Genomic DNA, 12,010 nt, shown 5'->3' with positions numbered 1-12,010 from the left:
TTGTTAGACAGAATGACCCTCCTCCTGTGTGCTGTTCCTGGGGTTCTCCCATCCTCATCCCAAACTAATTCTGGGGGCACAAGAGAGGGAGGAAAAACCCATTGCACAAGCAGAAGTCCTGGTACAGGGATTCTGCTGACATGATTCATTAACCTACCCAGTAACTTAGAGTCCAAGGGAGTCCTTCGGAAATGTTTCAAGCAAATGGCTGGGAAACTATGCTGCAATTTCCCACTGGTAAGGATCACTTCCTAAGTGAACATTAATGGAAGCATTGCCTTCCCTTTAATAGGCTTAATATGCCCTTAAGTGATGTATCTGATTGGCCACGGAGCATTCCGATGGGCTCACATCCACTACATGATCCCTCATTAGTTGGGATGCTATTAAGTAGGCAGAGGGAGAAACAGCCACACTGAATCATCATCAGCCAGCGGTGAGGGTGGGGACCATGGCTGTGAACACACATTAAGAAGAGGAGGATCAAGGGGTCTCCCTTGGAGAGGTTCAATGCTATCACCTGTGGGCTGAATCAGAACAATGGATTCTTATCATAGTGTGCATGTTAGCGGGCTTACCAATGCCAGGATGGCTCCGTTATCAACTCCGTTTTTTCAGTGACCACTGTTAATGTAATTATCACCACCTGTTCTTGGATGTAATTTTTCCTTTGACCTCACTGTTTACAATTTCCAAGACACAATCATGTATATCAGCAGGTGAGGACAACACTGCATGCAGACAATGGGGCGTGTTATAGTCTACAAAAGCTAATGTCATAATAGCGTTGTTGGCGTTTAAGGTGCCAAAAGGTTGGTATTCAGCATAGGAGATTTACAGGAATGACTATGATGGACAAGCCAAACCTACCTGAGATACCACCGGTCGCCCAGCCCATACTCCTGCCCCCAGATCCCAGACCGAGGCCAGAGGCATTGTGGGAGTTTGCGCTCTAGCATGACAGTGGTTGCAACAACCTGAAACACACAAGTTTGAAAAAAGATGGGTCATTAGTTTCATTAACGCTTGGGGGAAAGAGAGTTAGCGTGCCCTCGGTCAATTTCAACTTCTCATTTTTCCATTACTGAATTCACTTCAATTCCACATTAGTTTACTTTTTTTTAAAAAAGGGAAGTTCACCATTTTTGTCTGCCATTTTGCTTAATGCTATTTGATTTGATTTTCTTCATACAACTTAAATAGCACTTGATTTTTTAAAAAAAACCTCAGAGCAATTTACAAAAAAGAATTAAACAATAAATTTATCTGTTGTTGTTGTTGTTGAATGCATGAACCACCACTCACCAGCAGGTTCCAAGGTTGGTTATAATTACAGCAAATTAAAATTCAGATTTGAATCTGTTATTTGCATCTTTATGCCCATGCTCATGGCTCCTTCAGGAGGAAGTGCCGAATACAAATTTAATATATAGAGAGTTAATTATTAGACAGTTGTAAACATAAACAATGCGATCGGCTCGTGGAAAGGGGTCAACCATCATCTTCAGTTAACAGGACGAAGCATCAACCAATCACCTGGGCTCTCCAGAGTTCATCCCGTTCGTGGGCCACACGCCAATGGGTGTCCCCCATCATGGCAATGAGCAAGTTGAGCATAAGGAGAGTGGCAATGACAGCAAAGGCAGAGTATGTGATCCCATACATGAAAGGCAAGTCCACTTCGTAGTTGGCAGGCCCATCAATGATGGTCAGGAAGAGTTCAAAAGTGCTAAAAAGTGCCATGGGGTAGTTGTAGAAGTGGCCCAGCTCATCAGGGTCTTCTGTTTGGAAGATAATATAAAACGCTGGAAAAGAAAGAAGAAGAAGAAGAGTGAGGTGCTCCTTGCATCAATATTGGCCCATGCATAACGTGTCATATGTGAAGGGGATCTTTAGGACATTTGCCTATTCTGGGTAATGTTGCATAGCTTTAGATTTCCTCTCGCTTTCTTAAGGGATGCTGCTCATTCACCCTTGCATGTATCCAATGGAAGACCCTCCCAGAATGCACGGGTGTTAACAGTTGTGAAATCAAGGCTTCTCCCCTTTCCATTTTTTCCCTGCTTGATGGCATGGGGCACTAAGAATTCTCAGTAGGCAAATATATTGTGTGGTTGCCTACATGAAGTGAGTGTAATATGTGGTCAGGCTCTTTCCCCAGGGCACTGTGCAAATTATTGCAGCTGCAGCTTTTACAACCAAGCAAAACAACACCTGGTCATGCATACTTGCATTTCCTCAAATTCATATTTTATTGCCCCCCCCTTCCCCTCAGTTATCTCCATCACTGCTGACGTTTGGATTCTAAGCTCCTTGAAGCAGAACCTGACTTCAAAATAAAGTAAAAAATTGATGTATTCAGCTCTGAAAAGTTCCACATTTGGTGACTGATGCACATACCCTACAGCAGCCATTTTATGACTGCTGCCCACAGCACTTTATGACTGCTGCCCACAGCTTGCGCAATGGAATATCTGGTCCCTCTTCTGCCCCCTTCCCATGCCCCCCTCAAGTTTGCTCCAAGAGGAGGGGAAATCTGCTGCATGAGAACAAGTCATTCTACAAGCAAAACCATTTTCTTAGAAAGAACCCTTAGCCTTGTTTATCTGTTACAGTGAAAAAACAAAGTGTGTCATGGCGGCTTACAAGGAGGTAGCCGTGTTGGTCTGACGTAGTCAAAAAAATAAATCATTCCAGTAGCACCTTAGAGACCAACTAAGTTTGTCATTGGTATGAGCTTTCGTGTGCATGCACACTTCGTATCTGGTCTCTAAGGTGCTACTGGAAGAATTTTTTATTTTATTTTGTCATGGCAGCTTGAAGGTGAAGAAATATGCTGTGGCATTCACCTTTCTGGACCAGAGCCCACTTGGTCAGGTATGAGTGGAAAGAGGAGAATTGTTGGTTTTTAAACAAAAGGTCAAGCAATGCAATGGACAGCCATGGGTGTGTCACAGTACTCACACAAGATGCAAATAAATATAGAATCCAATCTGGGTAACCCAACAAAATCAAAATGAAAAATCAATTCACAGATGCAACACCAGTCACTGTGTTTCCCCAGACAAGGTGAATTGCATCCACATGGGAAAGATAAGCCGGTGTGTGTGTGTCATTTTCTTCTTCCCACTTGCCTTGGGAAGTGCCCAAGAGCTTCTTCAATCCATAGGACTGATGCCACAACATCATTTCACTCCCTCAGCACTATTCACCTCCCGACACCTCCACTGTGCCTCACTTTGCATTCATGCTTTTATGGTGCTCCGAAATACAAATCCCATTTCAGAGCTGAATTAATCTACTGTAGGTGCACTTTTGAGCTTCTAGGGTGTACTGGGAAACAGAAGAAAGAAAAATGATGGAGATGAGAGCCAGCAAGGCCAAGGAAGAGGAGGAGGAAAGGGGGTTGTCTTAGTTCAGTGGCAAAGCACATGCTAAGCAAGCAAAAGAGTTCCAGCTACTGATGTCTCCACTTAAAGGATCTCTGGCTGCAGCTGGGCTTAGGAAATACCCAGGAGAGCCCCTTCTAGTAAGATCAGACTGTACTGGGCTGAATGGACCAAAGACTTGGCTCATCATAAAAAACTGAATAATTATTACAATTGTTATAGTATTTTATAGGGTACAAATTTGAATTCAAATTGTCCAACGCGTCATGTATGGTGTACATTATTCAACATTTATTTTATCCTAACTCTCATTTATTTTAGATATTGGGTGCTATTTTATTTTAATATTTGGTTATTCTGTAGACAGAGGATTATGACACACAGGCTTCTAGAACTTGGACTGTCCACAGCCAAGGACCATCTTTCTTGGGCTTCTCTGGCTTTAGCTCAGCTGATACAGTGCACCACATATGCAATATGTGAATACAAACAATCATCAGACTTTTTCAGAACAGCCTGGAACATGTCACCTACCAGAGGCAAAGCCAAGGATCACCACTGCCATCAGCCAGCAGAAGCGCATAAGGTCTCCAAATATCATCTGCAAATGTAAACACAGGAACACACAGTAATGAGAAGCAACTCTTCTCACACACAATCCTAGACACGAGGATCAGACCAGATCAGACCAGAACTCTTTGGGATCAGACTGGAGATGTGAAGGCCTAGTAAAATTACGGGTAAATGGAGGTGGAATCAGTCCCCCACCCCCATTTGTCCAACTTTTGAAAAACTGGAAATAATAACAAGAAAAATGGGGGACATTCCTCCTATGTTTCTGGGTTTGTGGGGGCATTCACATTTCTACATCAGACCATATTACACTAGTGCTAATCTCAGGAGGAGAAGCTCAGGGAGAGAGATGCCTCTCCCACCCCCCGGAATCAGCACCTGCCATCTGATGTGATCCAATTGTCTGATTCTATGTAGAAATACTTCTTTTCATTTGCCATGAAACCACAGTGGAACCTTGGTTCTCGATCTTAATCCGTTCCAGGAGTCCGTTCGACTCTCAAAACCATTCAAAAACCAAGGTGCAGCTTCTGATTGGCTGCAGGAGCTTCCTGCACCCAAGTGGAAGCTGCGTTGGACATTCGGCTTCCGAAAAACATTTGAAAATTGGGTTATTGCCGTTTGGGAGCCAAAACATACGAGCACCAAGGCGTCCGAGAACCAAGGTACAATTGTATTGCCAATTTATACAGACTACAGATGCATTCAAAGGGGATGCTTATAGGGCACAATGCCCACTGTCATCTCCCCCCATTCCATCTCCCCCAGGGATCACCTGAGAGAGGATGGACGAGGTACCAGGTGGTGGGATACTCCTTCAGAGAGGTGAGGTGCCCATGAGACCCCTCTTTTTTTCTTGCCAGCGTAGAGGTGCTTTTTCCACTGAGGATCATTACAACCCCATGATCCCAAAGGACAAAGATGCTGTTGGCATCACTACCCTAGCAGTGTTTTTACTTCACCAGCAGTCCAGAAAGGAGAAAAACCCCACAGGCCTCTCCCATCTTCAAGGGAGCTCTCTATCTCCCATCCTTGCCTCCCAAGGGAGTCCCCCCCCAAAACTCACTGTGGGACAGGGATGGGTGACTTTGCACTTCCGGGGGGGGGGGGGAAGCAACGTATCTGCTGTTGCCAATAAGTGATCCTGAACAGGCAAGTGGTTTTGATATCATTACCTCTGCCTGGAGTTGCAGGGAAGTGAGAAGTGGTTATGCAAACTGTCACATAATTAAGCCAATTGCATGTGATATGCAACAATTACTGAGCATTACTAATGCTTTCTGCACTTTTAAATAGGGTCCACGTGGTACAATTAAGCTAGCTGCAAATAATAATTAAAACGACAAATCCAGGCCTGCATTGCAGAAATCACATCTATCCGTGGAGATAAAAGGGGCAAGCTTTCACACATTCCTAGTTCAAGAGCTTTCTGTGGGTGGCAGAGACACACGCTAAACAAACAAACATTGTTTTGTGGGTCTTTATTATGGCCCTGCCAACCTAGCAGTTCGAAAGCACGTCAAAATGCAAGTAGATAAATAGGAACCGCTATAGCGGGAAGGTAAACGGCGTTTCCGTGTGCTGCTCTGGTTTGCCAGAAGCAGCTTTGTCATGCTGGCCACATGACCTGGAAGCTATACGCCGGCTCCCTCGGCCAATAATGCGAGATGAGCGCGCAACCCCAGAGTCGGTCACGACTGGACCTAATGGTCAGGGGTCCCTTTACCTTTACCTATTATGGCCCAAAGACCCACAAAACAATTCCGAAAGCAAAATACCCTACTTAGGCAGTCACGGTGCTTTATCCAAGACATGTTGATGCACTGCAGCATCTTACTTCCTCAATGGAAGTAAACTGGTTGCTTACTGACCTTTTGGATCATGATAGTGAAGGGCCCCAGCATCTGAAACCCTCGTGCAAAGTACATAACGTTGCACCAGCCAAGCACCAGAGCAAAGGACATGGGGACCACCTCTCCGTTTGTGCTGGTGAGACGCATCACCATGGTCACCAGTATCATCCAGGCGTATGTGATACTGCACAGGGAGAAATAGCAAAGGAGAGCGGGAATGTTATAGGGACAGCAGTCCCCTAAAAGATGATCAAGTTGTTTATGTATGCTAAGACAGCAGCAAGGAAACCCAGTAGGTTTCCGAGCACAATTCAAAGTTTTGGTGCTGACCTTTAAAGCCCTAAATAGCCTCGGCCCAGTATACCTAAAGGAGCGTTTCCACCCACATCATCCAGCCCAGACACTGAGGTCCTCCTCTGAGGGCCTTCTGGTGGTTCCCTCACTGCGAAAAGTGAAGTTACAGGGAACCAGGCAGAGGGTCTTCTCGATAGTGGCACCTGCCCGGTGAAACACCCTCCCATCAAGGAAATAAACAACTATCTGACTTTTAGAAGACATCTGAAGGCAACCCTGTTTAGGGAAGTTTTTAATGTCTGGTGTTTTATCGTGTTTTTAATATTTTGTTGGGAGCCACCCAGAGTGGCTGGAGAAACCCAGCCAGATGGGCGGGGTATAAATAAATTTAGTAGTAGTAGTAGTAGTTCAAAAATGGAAAGAATAAACTCCTACCAAAGAAGAATGGATAAACAAGGTGATGGACTATACAGAAATGGCAAAGTTAACAGCTAAAATAAAGAGAACTTAATGATGACAGCTTTGTGGAAGAATGGAATTCAGACTATTTAAAGAGAGATTATAGTATGATGAATTCGCAAGCAGGTTTCGAAGCATGGGCAACAGAAAGAATAGTATGGTTATGATATAAGAGATAGAAGATGGGGTACAGAAAAGGGGGAGAATATAAAATCACCATGGAAAATGGGATAGGAAGTTGGAAAAAACAAAACAAAATTATGTATTGAAGGGTATATGTGGAAATTTTCCTTTAAATTTAATTTAAAAAATATTTTTAAAAAGGAAATGAACACCAGTCCTCTCCCACAGGATTCCTAGATCTTTATCGCTTGACCCGCAATCATAAACCAGCTAGAAAGGAACCTTACATGATGACATGGAAAGGTCCTCCAAGGATAGTTTGCCCAAAGTATTTGGTGATGCCAACTCTGAAGATATCTGGAATCTGAGACAAAGAGCCACTGATCAAAAGTGTGCTTCATTTTTTTTTGAGAAAAAAAATCAAAAAGAGATTGATGAATGTTTTAGATATCCATCCATTTATTTGCAAAGAAACAAAAACAGGTGCCTAGACTTAAATCACGCCCGGCAAACTTGCACCCGGATTCCCAAAGACCTCCTGAACCATTTTAAAATGCTAGAGCTCAGTCCTGGAAGCTATGAAGCAATCATCACAAGGAAATGGACTATTAGCCACAAATAAGATAGTCATTGGACAAAGAGCACCAAAGTCAAATACAACAACTGCTGGATAGGCTTGAGTCATGGAGCCGTTCCACTGAACATGCCACACCATGTACTACGACTGTTTCAGGTTTGTTTATAACTAGAGTGAACTAGTTTAGGGAAAGAAACATGAATACAGTGGTACCTTGGTACTCGAACGGCTTGGCTCCCAAACAAATCAGCTACTGAACACTGCAAACCCAGAAGTAAATGTTCCAGTTTGCAAATGTTTTTCGGAAGCTGAACGTCCAATGCGGCTTCCGCTTGACCGCAGGGAGCTCCTGCAACCAATCGGAAGCCATGCCTTGGTTTTTGAATGGTTTCGGGAGTCGAATGGACTCCTGGAACGGATTAAGTTCAAGAACCAAGGTACCACTGTGTGTCAAAGTGAATGCCTAACGTCTGATAAAGACAGCTCTCTTCATTCTTTCTCCATACAACTTTGACCTGGGAGTATCAACAGTCATATTCCACTGATTTCAATGGGGGCTCATGCACTTGTTCAGTTCAAACCCTGTTAACTTCCTCTAGATCAGGGCCTGTGTGCCAGTTACAACATTCTGGTTAATGTTCTGAATCATGTGTGTGTGTGTGTGTGTGTGTGTGTGTGTGTGTGAGTGAGTGAATTCAGTCTAAAGTAGAGTATTCTCCTGTCACCCTGTGAATCTTACAAAGATGTGTAAGTTTCATTGTTCTCTGTGTCTTCTAGATTTGTTTCAACCACTCAGCAATCCCAAAAGTCCTTCCTTATTTTTCCCTTTGCCAGCTGATTCTATCCTAGCTGTAAGAATTAAGTTAACAACTAACACCTGGTGTTTCTTTGTGACAACAGCACATTCCCCCACCCCCACCCCCCAAAAAAAGATATTGGTGGGCTTAGCAATAGCTTAAATGAGTACCATATTTTCCCCTAATACTACTGTATTTAAAATACTTGGAAACCCATGCTCTCTCATTTCACACAAGGACTCAGAAGTGAAAAGTGCTTTTCTTACCTCCAGAATCAATATCACTATGGCTCCAATGACAGTGATAAGCTCGCCCACCAACCTGAGGTCATCTTCAGGGGTAAGATAAGATTCCTGAGAAGAAAGGGGGGGGGACATAATCCATACAGTTAGGAATATCATACTGTATAGTCAAGAGGTAAACTTATCGATCAAACCTATAGCCTTCTGAACTCAGATCTAATCTTGAACAGATTCAGAAATCCTCTGTGTTCCACCATAATTAAGCACACCACTGATGGCTCAGATCACATTCATAAGAGTTACATTCTCTGTGGCTGCTCCTCACTCCTCAGTTTGGGAGTCTCTTCTCCCTCTCTTCTAGCAAAGCCAGAGCCTGTGCATTTCCCAGAAGCAGTATGGTATGTTTTTATTTGAACTTGTTTTTGTAGAAATGCACATGGTGGAATAATCAGCATACTAGTATCCACCCCAATACTTTCAGCCCAATTAAACAAGGAATTAAATCAGGGGTCAGCAAACTTTTTCAGCAGGGGGCCGGTCCACTGTCCCTCAGACCTTGTGGGGGGGCCGGACTATATTTTGAAAAAAATATGAACAAATTCCTATGCCCCACAAATAACCCAGAGATGCATTTTAAATAAAAGGACACATTCTACTCATGTAAAAACATGCTGATTCCTGGACCTTCCGTGGGCCGGATTGAGAAGCCGATTGGGCCACATCCGGCCCCCGGGCCTTAGTTTGGGGACCCCTGAATTAAATCATCACACTCTCAAATGGATTTTCCACATCTGACTGCTCATATCCTATTCAGTAAAATCTAGAAGAATAGGCAAAGAAGAAGAAGGGGGGAGGACATTTAGGAACCTGGACTCAATAGCCAGCCTTCTGTATTACCGTACAATTCCCTGGACTAATACTAAAATGACTTCCAGTTGTGTCTGAAAATGGCATCTAATTGCCAGGCAACTTTCATACATATTCCAGCTCCAAACTAAGTGAGCCACTTAACAACCATTTGAAGCAATTTAGGGGGGAAATTAATTGGGGCATCTCAGCCTGCCTGTCTTTAAAAAGAGAACAGGCTTCAACCCCCTCACATCCTGCACATTAAGTGCTGATACTTGCACTTAGTAGATTGAAAATAAATATTTCAAGGTTGCTTGGAAGCAAAATTATAACAGAGAACGTCATAAGCATGGTGCTTTTTGTAGAAGTTACTGGATCCCAAAAGACGGGGTGGGGAAACAACCTAAAGGTCCTGAAACAACCCAAAGGGAGAAAAAACTCAGCAGCAACTCAGAGCAATGGAACAAGCTCAAGAATCACTAGCACACTTGTGTAAACAGGATTGGGGGCAAGTGCTGAGGCCAGTTCAGTGTTAGCAGCCTCTGTATTAACACTTGATAGTTCCAGCCATCACAGTGATAACAGACTCTCCAAGTGTCCCAATTTTCCAGGGACAGTCCAGGATTTACAGTTGCTATCCTGGTTTCTGATTTCATCCCGGAATGTCCCTCTTTTCCTTAGGATGTCCCTGTTTTCATTGGAGAAATGTTGGAGGGCATGAGATGCACATAGTAAAAGAAACGACCAGTGATTTAATGAGGTAGCATGTGCAACAAGGAAGCTCACAGCCACCTAGTGGCTGTCACAAAAAAACTGGGTGCGAAGTGCTGCATCTCAAGCTTCTGCAGTTCCGTCCAACTGTAGGGCTACATAGCTCCAGTAATGTGTATGTCTTCCTATATCAGGACTTTCCCCAGAGTCAGATGGCCACATTAGTTTCCAAACTGTTAACAAGAATCATCTATGCTTCTTCTGCGTTCTACCACTGAGCTACAGTTCTTCCACAAACAGTGTTTCTGTGCATTTCTCCAATTGGGGAGAGAACTGACTCCAACAATTGGTTGGAGAACTGACTGTTCTTTATTCTAACTGGGGCTCATCATGTTCCCAATTCAAGCAACAGACCAGCTCACTGTTGGGCATCTTTCGAATCATACTTTCCTGCATTTTAGGGCGTTGGACTAGATCACCCTCAGGATCCCTTCCAACTCTACAATTCTGTGATTCCCACTAAACTATTGAATAGCTTCCTGCTGTGCATTGTGCCAAGCTTTTGGTCATTGTTGTTCCTCATGTTGCACACCTACGCACATACATGGGAGCAAATCCCACTGAATGCAGAGGAACTTGCATATAATTGCTGAGTAAATAAACAACTAATTAGGGTTTTTTCTAACTGTGCAATAATTCACCATTTCCTCTCTAATTTCTCCTGCTAACTGTTCAGGAAACTTGCTATATCTGGGATACCTATCTGTGGCCATCAATGCGTCTTTTTTAATCTCCTCCTGGCAGTGGAAATTGCAGGTGACTTTCGCATCCTTAATAAACTCAAGTTGAGTGAGGATTTACCTGCAAAAGTTTCTGAACGTAGATTGTGTTATCCCTTTCATTTGTTTTGTTACAGCGCCGTTCTTTCAGAGGCCGGTAGACGCAACACATTGTGAAGCAAATCATGTACAAGACGTAGAATAAGGCCAAGATGCAAAAATACGGCCTTCCATATTTATTCCACTTCAGGCTTACCAGCTCATTCACAGGGGTAAGGTCTAGGATCCGCCGAGCCTGGAGAGTATAAAGCAGACTTTTGTCATTCTCTTCCCTAAGGAGAAGACACACCCACAAGTAAACAATCCTCAAGGACATAAAAAACAATACACTCCCCCCCCCCCCGGCTACTTGTAGGAAGCTCAGTGCTGGAGGAAAATCTCCCCAAATCTCAGAAAAGTTTGTATGCCATTACTGATCCTTTCCTCACTGAGGAGCCTGTATAAGCTGCCAAGAAAACAACAAACAAACAGGGCTTTCTAGAAGGAGATTTGAAAGCTTGTTCTAGATAAATTTAGTGCAGACCCTCCAAGTGTCCCTATTTTCCAGCAGCAGTCCTGGATTTACAGAAGCCATCCCAGTTTCTGCTCTAATGCAGGAATGTTCTGCTTTTCCTTAGGATTTCCCTATTTTCATCAGAGAAATGTTAGGATAGGAAGTCCCTCAGAGCTTTTTTTCAGCTAGACGTCACCGTAACTCAGTTCCAGCAATTCTCAGGTGGGCACCATTGCCATTATAAGAGAACAAGGGGGGGCATTCACGGTACGTTCCAGCACCTGTTTTTCTAGAAAAATAGTGTTGGACATCCCTATTTTCATCAGAGAAATGTTGGAGGGTAGGTTAGTGTAACAAATACCTCTCTCTTTTTGGTGGTGACAATGAGCTCCAGAAGCGACTGATCATCACCCCAGGAGTCAATTTCCGTGAGGTCATACAAGGTGGATGTCAAAGGCCCAAACATCCACTGGATGTGCTTTCTTCTTTGCATTAAATGCTGGAACATCTAGTTATTGGGAAGAAAAAAATCTCAGTTAGACTAGGCCCATGTCAAGGTGGTTGCTACAGATTGTGCAGTAACCCCATGACCCCCGCAGCACAATATCTCTCCCTCTTTTTCTATGAAAGATTCAGAAAAATTCAATACCATAGGGAAAGAGTGTATATAATCATAGAATAAACCTCAGTGCAGTTATATTGGTGGAAATCTCATTGTATCTAAATCATTTTTCCAACCATAGCTCAGGGGTAGCTGACATGGTGCTTTCTAGATATCAGACTTCAACTCCCATCAGCCAACACAGCCAAT

General features: G+C 43.6%; 1 protein-coding gene across 1 annotated transcript in view; it reads right to left on the bottom strand.

Annotated features, from left to right (window-relative positions):
* LOC118075360 (transient receptor potential cation channel subfamily V member 6) overlaps nt 1-12,010 on the bottom strand; it is a 69,945-nt gene that overhangs the window by 8,748 nt on the left and 49,187 nt on the right. Inside the window, exons 7-14 of the mRNA XM_035097275.2 lie at nt 11,561-11,707; nt 10,729-10,941; nt 8,332-8,418; nt 6,979-7,055; nt 5,834-5,999; nt 3,924-3,990; nt 1,537-1,805; nt 871-977 (exon numbers count right to left, since the gene is read on the bottom strand). Coding sequence (XP_034953166.2) covers nt 871-977; nt 1,537-1,805; nt 3,924-3,990; nt 5,834-5,999; nt 6,979-7,055; nt 8,332-8,418; nt 10,729-10,941; nt 11,561-11,707 — 1,133 coding nt within the window. The remainder of the gene's footprint in view (nt 1-870; nt 978-1,536; nt 1,806-3,923; nt 3,991-5,833; nt 6,000-6,978; nt 7,056-8,331; nt 8,419-10,728; nt 10,942-11,560; nt 11,708-12,010) is intronic.

Source organism: Zootoca vivipara, chromosome 16 (assembly GCF_963506605.1).
Source record: "Zootoca vivipara chromosome 16, rZooViv1.1, whole genome shotgun sequence".
In the NCBI taxonomy this organism is placed as follows: domain Eukaryota; kingdom Metazoa; phylum Chordata; class Lepidosauria; order Squamata; family Lacertidae; genus Zootoca; species Zootoca vivipara.
The sequence above is the reverse complement of the archived record's forward strand: the minus strand, read 5'-3'. Positions and strand labels throughout refer to the sequence as shown.